The sequence below is a fragment of the Ursus arctos genome, unplaced genomic scaffold (assembly GCF_023065955.2).
Source record: "Ursus arctos isolate Adak ecotype North America unplaced genomic scaffold, UrsArc2.0 scaffold_28, whole genome shotgun sequence".
Lineage (NCBI taxonomy): Eukaryota > Metazoa > Chordata > Mammalia > Carnivora > Ursidae > Ursus > Ursus arctos.
Genome location: NW_026622963.1, coordinates 29,324,928 through 29,344,024, shown reverse-complemented (window position 1 = coordinate 29,344,024; position 19,097 = coordinate 29,324,928). Strand labels below are relative to the sequence as shown.

At 46.0% G+C, this 19,097-nt stretch overlaps 1 protein-coding gene across 1 annotated transcript in view; it reads left to right on the top strand.

Moving 5' to 3' along the window:
- The window catches only part of SV2B (synaptic vesicle glycoprotein 2B), a 178,635-nt gene that overhangs the window by 125,191 nt on the left and 34,347 nt on the right, over positions 1-19,097 (top strand). Inside the window, exons 3-6 of the mRNA XM_026510421.4 lie at positions 11,122-11,302; positions 11,613-11,764; positions 16,729-16,862; positions 18,185-18,274. Of these exons, the coding sequence (XP_026366206.2) occupies positions 11,122-11,302; positions 11,613-11,764; positions 16,729-16,862; positions 18,185-18,274 (557 nt within the window). The remainder of the gene's footprint in view (positions 1-11,121; positions 11,303-11,612; positions 11,765-16,728; positions 16,863-18,184; positions 18,275-19,097) is intronic.

Below are 19,097 nucleotides of genomic sequence, written 5' to 3'. Positions count from 1 at the left end.
AAGAGCATAGAAAATCACCACCTGGGAGTAATTGATACCTAATAAGACAAGTTGTCATAGGAATAGAAAAATGAAGAGATCTCAACCATGAGAAACATTTTATCTTAATGAAAATATGAATATTCACATTCCTAACATTCTACTAAAACCTGGACTGCTCTCTGTCCCATAGGCTTCTCAAACAGTGGAGGAAAAGAATTGCTTTGCTGGTAAAGTGTTCTAAAAAGCAAAGAATTTTATTTAGAAATCCAGATTTCTGATGCTTTTTGAAATTCTAGAAACAGCATCTATATTCCATAACATAGCAGTTGGCCAACGTTGCGTATGGCTGCTCCCTTTAGATGGCCGTATTTTCCTTACTAGGTGTGCCTGGCCAGCTTCACTCATTTCCCGGCCTGGCCCCTGGAAGCATCTGATTTTGTAACCCTTGGGCCAGGTGGTGAAAAGATTACATCATTTCAGATATTTGAAGGGATTCGCAAGTCTGCACTGAATATAGTCACATAAGGCTTCTATTTAAAGGCAAAGGACGCAGGGGGGCATGGGAAGGTCATATAAGCAAGCACTGGGAATTCAAGAGACATTCAGGCACTCTCTCCAGGGTCCTCCTTATTCCCATACGGACCCATCTCCAGATTGAACCACTAAGATCTGTGCAAGAAATCTTCACTCTATGAGAACTCAAGGCTGAAGTTCCCCCAGGGGCTGTCTCGTCCCTTTGGTCTTGCGATCAAGCTGGGCTGGCCAACCAGTTATACCACTGAAAACCATCAGTAAACAAACAGGTCCCAGGGGTTGCCAGGGGAGTTTCAGACTTAAAAGAGCTTGTCACAAATACCATTGCCCCTATCTTGCCCAAAAGTCAGACCCAGATATCCAGGTGTCTCCAGAGATGAAGATAGATCTTTTCCAGGCCAGCCGCAAATCAACTCTATCCTCACAGAGAAGATAATGTCCTTTGAAGACAAAGCGGCTCACTTCGGTGCAGAGTGATTGGACCAAAAAGGCAACAAAGTTCTGGAGATCGTGGGTTGACTTTGGCCAATAACCAGCTGCATCGCTTTCTGATCCCTTGATGTGACGCTCAGCCCCGCCCCTCTAGCCATCTGCCCCTTCTAAGACAGCCAAGCTCACCCACCACCCTCTTTCCACATATCAGCTTGCCAGAGTTCTTGCTGCTTCCCTTCTCTGGCCCTTGCCCTGATCCACCACTTCCCCATTCCCTACCTCTTTATTTCTGCTAGATTGTGAGGTTTTTTTGAAAGCAGAGCGCTAGGACTTATTTATGTTTATGTCCCTATTCTGGGTTCACTGACATGTAGAGAATGGGGCTTAGCAAATTTCCTTGCAAAGACTTGGGTTTCCTCTCCTGATCTTTTATCATCCACTCCTTTCTCAGCGTCTGGCTCTCAGCTGTTCTCCATAACTGGCTTTATTGTGATTCCCCTGTGCTGGTCCACCCTCTAGAAATGACTGCAGTGACAGCCCCAACTTGGTCTTTAATGGAATGGCCGAGGGATCGTTGAGTCTCACTGGGTCACGATCCCATTGGAGATACCTACAGTACCATGACAGCTATCAGAGATGTCATACCTCCCCTGGCTTTAGCCCAGGTGACACCCTCTGTCACCTGCCTCACCACCTCTCACGTGCTGTGGAAGGTACCTGAAGGGAAGCTTTGCTTTTCTAAGAGATCTCTAGTGTGGTAGTATATGAACAAGGCAATTTCAAGATTCTCTCGAGCTGTATCTCTTGCACCGTGGTAGAGGGTTGGGCTGTTTCGATAACCATCAGCCATTACACGTGCAGAAGCGTTAAAGGTAGAATTTGTTCGTGTGACTTCTTGGGTGTTTCTCTCCCTCGTCTCCCAAACAGAGCAGATTTATGCAAAGACAATCTAAGTATCCTTTTGCTGAAGCAAGGGGCTTCTGTCCCTCAGACTCCCCAGTCTGTCTGCAGACTTCCATCTTTGGACCTGTTGATCACATGCAGAACCTAGAACTTCCAGAAGGGGTAATTCTACTCTTCCATAGGGCTGTGGCTTCTCCTGAGCTGAAGGGCCAGATGTGATTGAGTGTGATGTGTCCTTGGCCAGAGTGACAAATGCCTTATCCAACCCAGGTATCCCTGAATAGTCCGGGTATATCTTCTCTTGGCAGTTAGTTACTCCGTAACCTGGGTCATTGATGAGTCACTCAACGTTAAGCCTGGATTTCTTCCATCAGCTATCAGAAAACGTAGATATTTTAATAATTGTGGTCAGAGAGGAAAACTCTTGATCTCAATTTCTTCATCTGTTAAATCAAGATAGTAATACTTCCCTCACACTGTTGGAATGGCAAATTAAAATTATTACCTGTGTCACCTACTATAAATACTTAGGACCTAAACAGATACTAGTTCCTTTGTCTTTTCCTTTCTCCTCTGCCTGTTTGTTTCTAAATAAATATGTTATGTGAGATTTGGGAAGACTTCCGACTTTCAATAGATTAGGAAAGTTAACCTACTTCCAAAGATTCATTCACTCGAACTTATTGGACGCATAAAGTACTAGAAAAGTCCAACATCGTGATTGCCAGATTGGTTTTCACTTGAGAAGTTGTTAAAGCCAAACCTTTTCTGTGCCAAGTACCTGGATCCAAAAGAAGGTGTTTATTCATCCCAGAAGTTTCCAAGCATCCACATGTCATATACGCACAGTGCTTGGCTGACTTAACCTAATGCATCGGACCTCATGGAGCGTGCTGATAGATGGTCTCCTGTTGTTCCATGACTTAGTACCGCAGTGAGTCTTCACTAGGGGATTCCCGTATATGGTAAATCTTTATCACATTAACCCTCCAGGCCCTAGTCCAAGAAAATATTACCCTTTAAGAAGGTATTTTTGGTTGAAAAATAAAGAAATGGAATGGAGACAGTTCATTTGGGAGGTGGTGATTTCGGTCCCTGAAAAGCACAGTCCAGTAAATGAGTGGTTGCGAGGAAAGGGAGCTTAGAATCCTCCCAAGATAATTAATGCATTTAATTTCCACGTGTTCAAGCCAAAAAAAAAAAAAGTTAGAAATGGCTTCTTTGTCCTTGGTTAATTGTGTACTTCATCCTGCTGCCTTGGATGCTCTGAGGGTATATTCTGTTTTCACGAAAAGCATCTCTAGGGATCGCGAGAGATTTGTGATATGTGTGAGCTCTCTGGAAGGAAATTTGGCATGGAGTCTCAAGAGCCTCAAACTCATTGAGCCCTGCTCTTTTGACCTCATGATTTCATTCTTGGAATCAATTTTGAGCAAATGACCAGCAAGGCAGACAAGGACATATGCACAAAGATGTTCTTTGTGGAGTTATTTATCAAACGGAAAATAGGTCGTGAAACTTCCAAGACAGAATGGTCTCAACCACGTAAATAGAGTATGTCGTTGTATGTGGCCAAGTAGAAATACAAAGACGAAAACAGGCCATGGTGACAGCTTGGGGTGGACAGTTTTTGCTTTCGCTTTTCTACTTTTTTTTTTTATTTTCCAGATTTTTCTGTAGTGATTAAGAATTATTTTATTTATTTCTCGAATGGATTTTAATGGAGTGCTTAGCATGCGCTAGCGTCCGAGCTGGATGCTAGAGACACAGAGAGAATTTCACTCGAACAAAACCAACACAGTCCCTTCCTCCAGGAGTCTGCGGTCTGAGCCACTGGACCGATGATGAAGAAATAAGTGTGTAATAGCAAATAGACATACGTGATAGGAAGGAAGAAACAGCGTGCTGCTGAAGTACCAGCAGGGAGGACAAATGTCCTTCGGAACAGAGGTTCTGGAAACTATGGCCTGTTTTTGTTTGCACATTTTTTAAAGGATTGTTTAAAAAAAAAAGAAGAAGAAGAAGATGTCACAGAGACCATAGGACACCTGCAAAGTAAACTATTGACAAGTGAACTATGTTTTCTCTGGTCCTTTAACAGAAAACGTTTGTTGAGTTCTAATTTGGAACATCAGGGATGCCTCTCAAAGGAGAAGAAATCAACCTTGCAGCGCCAGTATGAGTTAGCAAAAAGAAAATACAATTCCCAGCAAAGTCTTATTAGAGGAAACTTGAAAAACATTTTAGTTAAAAAAAGCTTTTTATTGGAACCTGGCTCCTGCTTCAGGTTCGGAGAGAGGCAGGTGCATTTAAAGGGCGTGCTACTGTAAATACGGTTCTTCTGCTAGTCTCTGTCCTCTTGCCTCCAGTTCTTTTAATAAATGGTTGGTTTGATTTTGAAATACCACCAGCTTATTTTCATTTTTCTAATCCTGTGGCTTTCTTAGGTCACAGCCAGTTCTCCGCTGCCCTGCTCATAACCACTGTAGCAACTTTTATTAATTGTGTATTTACTTTTGTAAATCCTGCTAGGTACTTTTGATTCGCTGTGCCTTGTCCTCCTAACAACTCCACAAGACAAGCACCGTCATCTGACTTTCACAAAGAAGGAGCAATGAACCGAGAAGCTGAATGGGTCACCTGTGGTCATGTTGTGTGTAACTCACGGAGCCAGGACGAGGAGCTTGCTTTCAAGATTGACCTCGTCCTCGGTGTGGGCTCCTCCTTCTTCCACGGAGCCATATTTCATTTCCTCTGTGGTGTTATCACTGATTAAAAGTCTTTCTCACCCTCCCACATCCACCTCCTTTCACCCCCATCCCCTCTACCCTGCAAGTAGAAGTTTTAGTTTTTAATTTCCTTACAAAGCTCATGTATTTGGGGGCATTTCCTTAATATGCCGCTGAGCTTGTGGGGTGGAACTGAAGGATGATAGTTTCCAGCTTTATCTGCTTTGTGCTAAAGTAATTTTTGATAACTCCATTGCATTTCAATTTCCCAAATTTATTGTCTTAATTTCCTCTGCTAAAGACAGATTTCAAAGGAGTTTAATAGCACGGCCATTTCAGAGGCATTGTTAATTTTATATTTCTCTTCTCTGTGGATTGGCCCTTCTTGCCTCTGTTCTTCCTTGTCAGAGCCTGCCAACGAGAGCAATGGAGGAAAAACTTCCCTCAGCCCTCCCAGGCTGCAGGCCTGTGAATTAAACTGACAAAAGACAGATTAGCAAGAGAAAAACAGTTTATTAGCACGTGCAATGCACAGACTCCGGGAGTCATTCAAAGGGCTGGTGAGGACTTGGGTCTTAGATAGTAACTTCACAAAGAGCAATACCTTTGTAGAGAAGGAACAAGACAAAGGAAAAGGGTTATAGGCTTCCCTGGGTGGCAAGTGGGGCAAACTTACAGAAGACAAGGTTGTTTTAGGAAGGATTGTTCTGTTGATCCCCCTCGGTGCAGTCTCTGGCCTGGTCAGTGCCCTTGGTGATTAAAAGCCTAAGCCTGCTCTTAGGCAAATGTGCAGGAGGGCAGAGCGCTCTCTCTTGGAGTCTGCTGTTTCTCCACCGTCTCAAGCTCAAAATAATCCTTAGACCAAGGCGGCACGTTTTGGGGGCAGCATTTTCTGATCCCCTGCAACGGCATTTGGAAAAGCTCTTCTTATTCTTTTAGTTCTTCCTCTGCCTTGGATAGTGAGTCTCAAAAGCACCAGGCTCAGAGCCAGGAGACCAGAAGCACAGTGCCAGCAGGGCCTGAGCCAGCAGGGAACTTCTAGGAGAGTCTCTGACCTGATCTGGGGCTCAGCATCCTCAGCTAGGAAAGCGAAGGAGTCAAATTCAATATTGAATCTCTATTCTGCATCGCTTTGCTGATGTGTCTGCCTCGGTCAGGGCATAGTCGGGAGACACAACTCATACCAGTTATTGGAACAGAGAGAATGTAATATAAAAAATTATGAGCGGGGTGAGTGAAATGTGTTTATAAAGTATATTGAGATAGTGAAGGCAACTGCCAGCCTGGGACTGGGGGAATCAAGGGAAGAGAATGGAATTAGTACACCTCAAAAGCTCAGAGAAGGGAGCTCACAGAGCTGTAACTCAGATCTCTAGAGAGGGGACCCTCGCTGGCTGGTGTTGGTGCGGGAGCGGAGGGGAGGGCAGGATGTGGCTGCTTCTGCTAATTGGATCCGGCTGCTCCCCTGTGGCACGGCACGGCACTGCTGCTGCCTGGGGAACCAGGCTGGGGTGGAATTCTTAGGAACAAAGAGCACAGGTCCCTCCTTCTTGCGCCAGCCTTTCAGCCTCTAGCTCTCTAGCGCCCTCTATTGGCAGGGCCTAGCAGTGCCTGGCCCGCAATGCGCAGGTGTTGGTGGACAAAATCGGGGCGAACGGGTGGCTTCGGGGCTGAGTGACGGTAGTTTAATAACCGACAGAATGTTCTTGGTTGAGATTGCACGTTGGTGGTCTAGGAGCTGCTTTTGGCCACTGGCCACGTATGGCCCATAGACGTCTCGTGTGGCATTTACGATAGTTTAATTGAACATGTGTGTCTGGGTTTATTTTTTAAATCTGAACAGGTGCTTCCTGGAAATCTACACAACTTCATCGTTCATGATGTATATTTTTAAGAGACAAATGAATAGGAAGGCAGCCTGGAAATTATCTAGTAATCAGTTTACACATGTGGTGGTAAGGCCCTTAGAGCGCGCAAGAATTTCCTCCGCAATCTCACAACCAGCGAAGGCGATATTGGGGTGCTGAGGCCGGGATTCTCATCACTTCCCATCGCTGTGTTTCCGGGAGGGTGGGTGTGCTCTGGCCTCCCACTGCTCAGAGTGAGGTCGAGGGATCAGCAACGCTAGTCTTGTTAGAAAGGCAGAATCTTGGGGCGGGGGCGCCTGGGTGGCTCAGTCGTTATGCGTCTGCCTTTGGCTCAAGTCATGATCCCGGGGTCTTGGGATCCAGTACCACCTAAGGCTCCCTGCTCAGTGGGGAGTCTGCTTCTCCCTCTCCCTCTGCCCCTCTCCCTGGCTCATGCTCTCTCTCGCTTGAGCTCCTTGTCTCTCAAATAAATAAATAAAATCTTAAAAAAAATTTCAGAATCTTAGGGGAGCTTGGGTGGCTCGGTTGGTTGAGCGTCTGACTCCTGATTTTGGCTCAGGTTATGATCTCAGCGTCGTGAGATCAAGCCCCACGTCGGGCTCCACACTGGCATGGAGCCTGCTTAAGAATCTCTTTCTCCCTCTCCCTCTGCACCGCCCCCCACCCTGGCTGGCACACACACTCTCCCTCTTAATTTAAAAAAAAAAAATGCAGACTCTCAGGCCTCAGTAACAGGGAGGCTGCAGCCTGACTCTTACTCAGGCTTACGTGGTGGGGATGGGTCATGGGAGCAGAAAATGGTTTTAAGCCCCCATCAGTGAGTAAGGCAGTCCTGCTGGACACGACTCACAACAGCTAAGAACTGAGCATGATTACTGAATCAAAATCTGATTTTAATGAGATCCTCCCATGATTTGTGTGTGCACGGTAACGTTTGAGAAGTGCTGGAGATAGCTCTATTGAGAAAAGGAAAATAAGCTTTAATTGGCTGCTAGTGTTTTTCTCCAGCGTGGGAACAGGGTAAGGAGTGTGCAGACCGGTTCTCAGCAAATCTCCTGACCACGCCTCTGATTTCTCGTCTCCCTTTCTCCCAGTTTATAGGCCCACACACATGATGCAAACAGCCACGTGCACATACATAACTACGTGTGCGTGCATCTGAAAATGCATACGTATTCTCTCTCATGCACGCACACATGCATGCACGCGCGTGCACACGCACACACACACACACACACCCATGAGCCATTTCTGATGTGGTTTTTGCTCTCCCCCCTCACCCCAATCCCTCACCAGGTTCCCCCACGTGCTCTCTGCTCTACTCACACTGAACTGCTTGGGCACCGTCGCCCGAACATAGCAGGTGTTCTTTTTGCCTCCCTGTCTTTTGCACGAGCTGCCTCTCACTGCCTGTGATGCACTCCCCCAACCGCCAAGAGGGAAACCTGAATAACTTCTCTTTGTCCTTCACCCACAGCTCAATGACTTTCTTTTGGAAGTCTTCCCACATTGAGTGAGGTGCGTCGAGGCTGTGCTCCTCTGTGTTTGTATAATAGCCGGCATATGCCTTTATTGGAACATTCTTTCTCACCAGGAGATAATCGTATAATGTATTGTTTATCTCCCTGAAAGGAAGGCACCATGCCCCACTTAGCAAGCAGTTCTGGGGATGAGCAAACAAGGAAAGAATAAACGAATATAGAGCGAAGAGATCTGTCTGATGCTTATCTATAAAGAACAGGAAAGCATAGTAGTTAAAGCACCACTCTGCGGTTGGAATTCCCAGATCAAAATCTTGGTACTTCCACTAGTTGTATGACTTTGGAGAACTACTTTGCCTCTCTGTGAATCAGTTCCCTCCTTTATAAAGCAGGGGCACAAATGGTATCTACGGCGTTGTTGCGAGCATTCAATGGGACCAACGATGCCCGTGAAAAGCTTCGCGTGGAGTCAGGCCAGTGGGGAGTGCTCACTCTGTGTTTGCTACCTCGGTGCTGTGATGTGAGATCTTATGCTCTCATGATCTGTTGTTGTACCACTTCCTGGCTGAAAGCACCCATAGCACTTACTTTGCAATTTGGGCAGGACTCTCTCCCTCTCTTCCTTTCTTCCTTTCAACATCTGTTTCTTTATTCCAAACATTATTGACCATGTATCATGAGAGTACCACAAGGTATTTGTCGGCCGAATGGGGTACTGGAAATTCTTCACAAGGAGTTTAGTTGAGGCCAACAAAGTTTGGAAACTGAACAGACCTAACTTGGAAAAAGATGTTTCCTCTCTGCTCTGGTCTAGAAGTCTAAATTACCAAGTACAAAGGCTTGTGTAAAACGCTACTTTGTGTTGGGCTGGTGGTGACATCCCCATGGTCTACCTGAAAGGGGGCAGAAGGGCAGGGCATCTCAGATATGGGGCTGCTGACCATGGCCATCATGTTCCGTGGGTTACCTAAGTCAGAGGAAGTAGAATCCAATTCTTTCCTGGGGAGGACTTGGTTAGGCATGGACAGAGTCTAGGTCTTTTCCAATTGGTTGGGGTATCAGATGCTAATTGGAAACTAGCATGGGGATGAGGATCTCAGGACCAGGCACAAAGCCAGTCATGTGGGCTGGAACCACCAGGTAAAAGTAACAGGGAGGCTGCAGCCTGACTCTTACTCAGGCTTACGTGGTGGGGATGGGTCATGGGAGCAGAAAATGGTTTTAAGCCCCCATCAGTGAGTAAGGCAGTCCTGCTGGACACGACTCACAACAGCTAAGAACTGAGCATGATTAAGTCTGCAGGGAACCAGATGTTGAGGATGCTTGGTTGGTCAGGGCTGGATAGCAGATAAACTCATAGTCTAACAGAGCACACGGACCCACACATCATTACAACACAGCATGACACAGACTATGAGTGGTGTTTGCAAGTCTTGACTCATTTTCTGAAACACAAGTGTTGGTGACCTAATATTAGTGGGAAATTGCTCACTACATTTTCTGAGCTGTGGACTGGGAAACTGGTGAAATAGGGAGAGGGGGGTATCCTCACTCCATGACTTCTCCGTGGGTCCTCAAAGGATGCAGAGAAATGGCAGAACCAGGAGCTCAGCAATTTTCCCTAGACATCCCCATGGCTGACTTTTTTCAGGTCTTTGCCCAAATGTCCCATCTCAGTGAGGGCTCCTCCCACCCTGGGTCTCGTCTCCCTATTTCCCTCCTTCGTATTATTTTTTTCTAAAACTCTTATCAGTCACCCACTAACTGTATATTTTACTCATTTGTTTATTATCTCTTTTCCCCAACTGGAATGTAAGCTCCGTGAAGGCAAGGATTTTCATGTGTTTGGACCCCACTGTATTCCCAGTAACTACAAGAGTGCTTATCTAGTGACAGACATTTAATAGATACTTTGTAGACTCAGAGACATATTCCATGAAGTAACAGCATAGACAGGAATGTAAAAGGAAATAGCATCTTTCATGGCTTTGAGCTACGTAAAGGCTAAGAGTTACAACCCAGGTGAGTGAAGAAAATCTTTGTGAAAACCGTTGACAACCCAAAGTTATCATTTCTTTTCATCTCATAGCATAAGATGATAAAAGAAGGAACTCTGTCATGGGGAAGATAAAACAGAGCATAGTCAAATCTTTCCTTTTGGGGGCCAGCCTTCACATTGATTCACCAGCTAACTGAAGCTCTTTGCTTTGGGTCGGCCCCTCCTGGCACACATCTGCATAAATAAAGCACCAGCAGGTCCAGAGGCTTCCTTTCTGTGAAAGACAATTTGTGTGCATCGTTTGACTTACAGTTAAGGCTGGGCGAAAGGATCCTTCCATAATTTGTATTCAGTTATTTTCTCCTCGTGAAGGGTGGTCTGCGAAGTTTCCTTCGCAGGTAGAGTAAATCACGTATGGACTCAGCGTCATCGTTGATAATTAGTAAGCGCTCAATATTTAGCAGGAAGGAGTTACCCATGTGCTTCTGGAGATGGGCCACGTCTGTGAGGATGCTGACACCGTCAACATGTCAACAATATATTTATATGATAAATTAACGGATCTTATTATTAGAAGGCAAGTACAAGTTACACATGTTAAAGAAAGGACGGCTCATTGCTAGTCTCTTCCGCATTCCCCTAAGGAAGCTGAACGTCGGTTGTGGCGTGGAGAAGGTCTTTTTTGGGGGTTAATAAAATAGCCAGGCTTATTGGTAATTGTTGTGTGATGCTTGTACCTTTTTCTTCCTTCCCATGTTCCTTACACCCTTTTGGCCCTTTTTCCTGGAAATTCTCTCTTTAAACCTACCCCTGCAGGTAAGGATTTTTATAACACAAACACTCTTCTTTTGCTTAAAAATAAAATGACAGCACTGCCTTCTGCCGATTATGCCTCTAAAAGAGCCATCTCCAAGAAAGGTACATCAAACTGAGTTATGGCTGGTCTATTTTAGTATGCGCACATACGTATCAATCTGTGAAGCTATTCTTTTGAATAGCATTCTTAAGAATTTGAATTTGTACAGCACTTCTAATTTGCCACGAACATCTTTTAGAGCCCACCTTTTATGTCTGTGACATGGAATTTCTAGAATGCATAAAAACTGGCATCAGATTTTCTAGCACATTGCATGGGTTCTAATGTCTTGTCTCTTCTTTCTACCCTCCCTTCTTTTTCTCCCCCACGCTTGCAGGGCTCATAGTCTACCTAGGAATGATGGCCGGAGCCTTCGTCCTGGGGGGCCTGGCTGATAAGCTGGGAAGGAAGAGAGTCCTTAGCATGTCTCTGGCCCTCAATGCCTCCTTCGCTTCTCTCTCCTCCTTCGTGCAGGGTTATGGAGCCTTCCTCTTCTGCCGACTCCTCTCAGGCATAGGGTACGTATATGCAGGGCTTTGCTGGACCCTTGTATACCAGTGTTCCATCCATCCTGCTACTCTAGCTCTGAGTGGTACCCCCAGAAAACCTTGGACCAAGTTTTGTGTTTGACTTCAAAGATATTATATTAGAGTTGAACCTTAGAAAGGGTTGTGAAGTCCGTGTATAAGGTCAAATAACCTGACACTGGCTTGGCCAGTCTTTCAAATTCACAAGGGTGGGGCATAAGGTAACTAGGCTTCTGTTATGACCTATGACCATTTTTAATGTATGACTTGATTATTTCTATTTGGCATTTTCTTTATGCAGGATTGGGGGTGCTCTGCCCATTGTTTTTGCCTATTTTTCTGAATTCTTATCTCGGGAGAAGCGAGGAGAACACCTCAGTTGGCTGGGCATCTTCTGGATGACAGGGGGCATCTACGCGTCTGCCATGGCCTGGAGCATCATTCCACACTACGGTGAGTGCACCGCCTTCAAATAGCCCAGGCGCCCTTGTTACTATGGCACCTGCCTCCAACAATGTTTCCTGTCCTTGACCTTAGTTCTTATATGACTTTGTTCTTTCAATAACACTTCCAACACTGGAGACACCTAGCTAATTTCAATACACATGTCTTTCTGGAAATAATACCATCTGTCCTTCCTGCCTCCCTCCCTCTCCATCCCTTTCTTCTTTTCTTCCTTTTATTTGAAAGAATGGCAATCTTTATCTCCCCAGCCCTCCTCTCCCAAGCAAGTTAGGCAGTTAGGCTTCGGTGACTCCATTTAATAGATGATGTAACAGAAGCCAAGAGAAGTTGATGACTTGGCCAAGGTCACGTCCCTGGCATGACCTTGAATCTTGATGCTCTGCCTGTCCCCTGCCCCCATGCAGAAAGAACCCTTGTACACTTTCCACTCTAGTGCCTGCTGTCACTCTTGTTTGGCTGCAGAAATGGAGGAGCCCTTACAGACAAGGTCTTGGATTCAGCCGGGACAATTTTATTATCCTGGGTAATTGCAAAAACCGGATTCTCTGGACAGAGACCTGGCAACATTTACTTTCACAATTGGTTTTGTTAAGAGTAAAGTAGGGAGAAGGCAGCAGTTTCGAATTTGATTATATCTTTTGAGCATCCTGGGCAATAAATGCTATCAGCATCCTTCAAAATTTTTTTCGGTAAACCAACGATTATGGGCGTAGCCTTTGTCATCATTCAGAATCTGCAGACCTCTAAGGTAAGCAGACAAGTGCCCTGAAGCTAACCAACACTTCTATACCCATTGAACTCCTTGTTCTTGTATTCTAAGGTAATGGAAGCTCCATGTACATCTCTTTAAGAAGAAGCTTTGGTGGAGACAATGCCTACTCTGTTAGTTAATGTGAGGCCGGATGCATTATTCTGGTCATCTGATAAACCCTGAAATCTCAGTGGTTTAACACAATGAAAGTTTCCCCCCTTGTAAAGTATGGTGAATGTTTCCTATCTGCAGGTGGCTTTGCTCCATCGGTGATCCTGGGGCTCAGATTCCTTCCTCTACTTGGTTCCACTGTCTTCCACATGTGGTTTGAAGTCTGCTTGGGGAAGGAGCATAGGCAGTTGTACCTGGGAGGTTTTGAAGAGCAGGCTGGGCGGTGGATGGTGTCCTCTCCACTGGCCCCAAATCTGTAATATGATCACCCCTACTGTCAAGGACACTTGGCAATGTAATCTTGCTGTGAGCCGAGAAAGTAGAGGAAATGGATTTGGGAACAAGTAATCTTTGCCCTATCTGGTCTTTGAGAACCCACTGGTTTTTGTTTTTGTTTTAAGATTTTATTTATTTATTTGAAAGAGAAAGAGTGAGAGAGAGCATGAGAGGGGAGAGGGTCAGAGGGAGAAGCAGACTCCCTGCTGAGCAGGGAGCCCGATGCGGGACTCGATCCCTGGACTCTGGGATCATGACCCCAGCCGAAGGCAGTCGCCCAACCAACTGAGCCACCTAGGCGCCCCCCACTGGGTTTTTGTATAAGTAACAGAGAGGAAATATGAACAGGAATAATGAAATAAATAGCTGAAGAGTTTTCCAGATAATTCTGTCACCAAAAGCAGTTCTCCATCATTTCAGATACAAAATCATATTACTCCTAACATCATTTCTACACTCTGCCCTTCATCCGAAGGCACACTTTACACACACAGAACATTCCATGTACTGTGCTGTTGGTTATATGGGTCAGAGGAATCGCTTACCCCCCCCCCCCCCCAATTCTTAATGTATTATTTACAACTGTTAACTGGTCCAAACGTGTGAGTACTAAGAAACTATTTCCACATTTAAATTGAGTAAAAAATATTTTTGGGGTGTGGAGAACAAACAAAATCTTAATAAAGACTGAGTCAGAATAGCAGTGCTGTGTGATTGGGAGCAAGTCATTCCATCTTGTCTGGTGTGGTTCCTTCACCTATAAAGTGGAGATGGAGGGACGCAAAAAGAGCAGACTGTAGAAATCGTGCCAGCCCTCGTGTTCAGTAATTCCTAGGATGCAAAGGGGTGTGCTGAGAACACGTTTAAAACAATTCTTTTACTCTAGCTAGCTCCCTTCCCCACGGCATCAACATCAGCCCCCTATTTGCAGATTGCTTATTCCCCAAGGAAAGCTTACTCGCACACGTGACCAGGGAGCCTCCCACTGGCTCAGCTTAGGTCATGTGTCCACCTCAGCCAATCACGATACCCCAGAGGATGCTGAGTTCTGATTGGTTTCCAGATACTTGGAGGGGCGGGGTCAGTCCCACGGAGACCACGTGTCTGCCATACAGTGGAGACCGCAGGGTGCGGAGCGCTCCAACGGTAGTCACTACGTGCTGCGTCACTTTTTCACTTTGCTTTATACGCACAAGCACACACACACGTCTGGGGGTATGGTTGCTAAGCAAGTGAACAAAGATTCAGATTGGGAGTGCGTTGACCAAGACTGAATGGGATGCCCATGGCAGAGGGGCCGCGTGGCTGCTGGCTGACTGCTGCTGGCTGCCATCAGGGCTTGTGATTCAATATTTTACCCCAGACAGGATGTTTTTCCTGTTTGCGTGCTTGTATGAAATCTGTGACTTGTATGTCCCTTTTTAAGAGCCAAGGCTCTTGGGTGATTAGCTGGGCGGGGAGGGAGGACCCACCCAAGAACCATGGTAGGCTAGAATCACAGTGTAACAGGAGTGATTATTTACTTTAAGCCTCATTTTACCAGGACCAGATGTTTTGTCCAGAGTGAACCAGACATTTGATGATATTTCTCAATGTGCCCAAGACACTAATCCTCTCACACCCCTCCACCAGCAGGGACAAATGCCAGGGTAACTGCAGAGAGGACACCGATGTTTCTGTATGGCTTGTGCAACCCATTTAATTGCTTTTGTAGGAATGAAATGATGGGAGGTCTTGGCACCAGGAATTTGGGTGACTGAGTCATTGAGAAAGAAAATTATAAAACTCAGAGTGTTTTCCTGGGAACTCATGGTCACAGCCCAGAAAAAAAAAAATGGATATATTATGGGAGATTAATTCCCATTGTAGTCAGCACACCAGCTGTTTGTGAAATCCTGGTAGAGAAAAGTAGGGCAAGCTAAAAGATCAGTGAGCAGAACCACCCCTGTCTCCAAATTAATAGTTGTTCCTTATATTTGGAAGCAGTTCACTGTTTAATTTTATTTAATTTAAGGTCCCGAAGATCTGCTTAATGAATGCGATAAATGCAGATAACTAAAATCACCATAAAACCACAGAGGCATGAGGGAATAACGTATTTGGGATAATTTACACATATTATTGTAAAGAAAAAAATTTGTCTGGGGCAGAATACTTTATAAATGTCCCCGCTTCTGCTCTCCTTCTTTATTATCCCCCTGAGTTTGACTGCTCTGTAGTTTGATCAACTTGACTTCTAATTATTCCAGAGTAGCTTTTGGACACGAGCGGCAAATGTGTAAATATTATGGTTTTACCTTCCTTTATCTTCCTCTTTCTAGCGTTGCTGTCAGGAGAAAGGAAATGTGCAACCCATTTAATTTTAATTAAAATGAAAACCAACCCACCCCAGGGAGAGCATGCTGTGCAAAAAGAGATTTGATGCTGGTTGAGAAAGTTGGATGATGTGTGTACCGTGTGGCCACATGTGTCCCAGCAGCTTCAGTCCCACGTTTCCCCACCTGGGATTCCCTCTGGCGAGTCCTTTAGTTGCACAGACTAGGAAATATCAGCAGAAACAGCAGGGCAAGTAAAGCGAGTTGAAGCACAATGGGGTAAGAGTCAAGGTCAAATAGAAGGAGTCGAGGGGCGCCTGGGTGGCTCAGTTGTTAAGCGTCTGCCTTCGGCTCGGGGCGTGATCCCAGGGTCCTGGGATCGAGTCCCACATTGGGCTCCCTGTTCCGCTGGGAGCCTGCTTCTTCCTCTCCCACTCCCCCTGCTTCTGTTCCCTCTCTAGCTGGCTCTCTCTCTCTGTCAAATAAATAAATAAAAATCATAAAAAAAAAAAAAGAAAGAGTCGAAATACAAGGGGAGTTGTAGAGCATTCAAGACATTCGCTGACCACCCCTGCGGTTGGCCACTTGGCATATGGTTACACAGGGACAGAGTTTATTTTATTGTCCTTCACCCTATTGTTCTTCGCAGATAGTAAATGAAATAAAGATTTTATGTCCCAATAATGACTATGCTCTGAACTTTAGAAATCAATATATTCATTTATACAGTTTTGTCTTTTTAAAAAAATGCTGTTGACATTGTCCTCAGAGGTACTTGGAGTGGTATGAGAAGACCAAGCCATTTTATAACCTTGGGTTATTTATTTATTTTAAAAAGATTTTATTTTTATTTATTTATTTATTTAGAGAGAGCACGGGCGGGGGGAGGGGCAGAAGGAGAGGGAGAGAGAGACTGTCAAGCAGACCCCCACTGAATGTGGAGCCGGATGTGGGGCTCAGTCTCACGACCCTGAGATCACGACCTGAGCCAAAATTAAGAGTCAGATGCTTAACTGACTGAGCCACCCAGGCTCCTCTTGAAAGCATTTCTAAAATACATTTATTTTAGATCTATGGATCTACAAAATATCATTTCAAACATCTCATGGGTCTCAAAAGTCTCTCTTTTAAAGAATGGGTAGCAGAGTGGGAAGAGCCTAGATCTTTATAGTCACGTAGATCAGAGTGCAGATCCTGGCTTTCCCACATCGTTACTGTGTTGGTGGCCCCTCCCACGGGCCCGGCCAACCCTGGGGGGTTGTTGAGATGCTCGTTCCCAATACCTGTTCCAGACTTCTGCATCAGAAACTTTGGGGACCATCAGGGGTTTGCAATTTAACCTGCTCCCCAGGTGATGCGCTTGTGCCCTCATTTGAGAGCCAGGGCACTCTAAGGTCACTCTAAGGTCATGTCAGAAATCCTCTGACTGCTTCTTCCAGGCTGGGGCTTCAGCATGGGCACCAATTACCACTTCCACAGCTGGCGAGTGTTTGTCATTATCTGCGCACTGCCCTGCACCGTGTCCATGGTGGCTCTGCGGTTCATGCCAGAGAGCCCGAGGTTCCTGCTGGAGGTGAGTCAGCACGCCCCCACCCCCACCCTATGTGAGGATGATAGCCCTTCAGCCCCCCTCCTCTCCTGCTTGCATGATGCCCACCACCCCGTGTCAGCCCGCCAGGCCCATCATTACATCTGGCTTTATTGTCATCTGTGATGGCTGCACACCCTGGATTCACAGACTGTCAGAGGCAGGGGGGCCTCCTGAGGCTGCTTCCAGCTCCCACTCTCTCCAGAGGCTCTTCAAAGCTGTGGGATGTTGTTTCAAGTTGCTACAGTGAGCTCTGTGGGAAAACTCGCATCGCCCCCAAGCCCATCAGGACCTCTGGCCTCCCCGCCAGGAAAGCGGCTCCTGGTGTCATGAGAGTAGAGTCCTTCCAACTTGGGGGGCTGCTTGTGGTTGCAGGGGTCAGACCAGGAGGGGCTGGCAGAGGAGCGAGAAGACTTGAAGGCTCCTACACCCCCAATTCTGAGTCCATGTATGTGTCTCCTTCTAGATCTTTCTACAGAGTGATCGTCCTTGTCAAATTCCGTTGTGTCCCATTATCAGGGGCAGACACCGCAGGGAGTTTTATTTCAACCAGGGATCTCTCAAAATTTACCCTTTTGGTATATTCGTTTTCTAGGGCTGCTGTGATAAAGGATTCTGTCACAAGCTGAGTGGCTTCAAGTAACAGAAACCGTGTCACCGTTCTGGAGGCTGGAAGTCCAAAATCAGGGTGTCCGCAGGGCCGCGTTCCCTCTGAAGTCTGTAGGGGAGTCCTCCCTTGCCTCTTCCAGCTTCCAGTCCTTTGCTGGCACTTTCCACTCGGCTCGTGGCTGCACCACACTTCCTGCCCGGGTCATCCCACGTGCTCCCCTCCTGGGTCTCTGTATTCACATGCTGGCTTCTCATAAGGACACCAGTGGAACTAGATTAGGGGCCCACCCTACTCCAGTATGACCTCATCTTAATGACAGATACCCTATTTCTAAATAGGGTCATATTCCGAGGTCCCCGGGGCTGCAGGGACACAATTCAACCTGTAACATGTTGCTTCTTTGCTTTCTCTGGTCAGGGAGGCACGTGGCTCCCACCCAGCTGTCACTCCACCTTACAACTAGGCGTGTTGTACTGTGTAATGGGAATGGTGGGTAATGTAAGAATGCCCATGTTTATACCTCGGAGGCACTACCGTAGTATCGTTCCAAGGTGGGCTGGGGACAGAGACCTGTCCCGGTCCCTCCCCAGCCCTAGGTGGCAGTGGCATCCATGTCTAACACTCAGGGCTGAACGCATGGCGTTTCCACCCCTCGTCAGGAATGGATTTCTTACGCCTTTTGCCTTGCTTTCACCAGATGGGCAAACATGACGAAGCCTGGATGATTCTCAAGCAAGTCCATGACACCAACATGAGGGCGAAGGGGGCCCCCGAGAAGGTGTTCACGGTGAGTGTGCGGCACCTGTGCCTACAAGAGGGGGCCTCCCCTCTTTACTGGTTGGCTTGCTAAAAAAAGTAATTTTATTGTATGATTATGATAGTATACTAATGTGACCAAGAAAACGTATCAAAGGGAGACTAACAGCCCTGACATTCCTAGTACTGTGTCATAATTATTTGTTCGTCTTGATAGATATCCTTGTTACTGCTGATTGTCCAAAAAAAAAAAAACACTGAAAGAAAAAACTGGCTGTGTTCATATGGGGATAAGCATATGTACATATATTTACATCTACTTTTTTTTTTTTTTTTTTTTTTTTTTGGACATAGAGTGTGTGCGAGCAGGGTGGGAGGGGCAGAGGGAGAGAGAGAATCTTAAGCAGGCTCCACGCTCAGCACGTGGGGTCAATCCCATGACCCTGCGATCATGACCTGAGCCGAAATCAAGAACTGGACCTTTAACCCACTGAGCCAGCCAGGTGCTCCTCCATCTGTATATTTTTAAAGAATACTCATAAGCCTTCTGTATGTTGTCTCGTGGCATATTCATAATTATCCTTTCAACCAACATTAATGTTGGGAACGTTAACACAGTGTTCCTACACCTGTCCCAAGTGCTAGGAATTTATTTACCCCGTTTTATTACCTTGTTCCTGTAAACATTGTCGCAGTGAGCCTTCTCATACACATAGTTCCTTCCCCTTCATGTTCTCGGTTTGTTTTCCAGGATCGACTCCTACAAATAAAATGACTGGCTCCAAAAGCTCTCATATTTTTATAGCTCTGAGTTATATTGCCAGATTACATTTCAATAGGGTTGGGCCAATCCA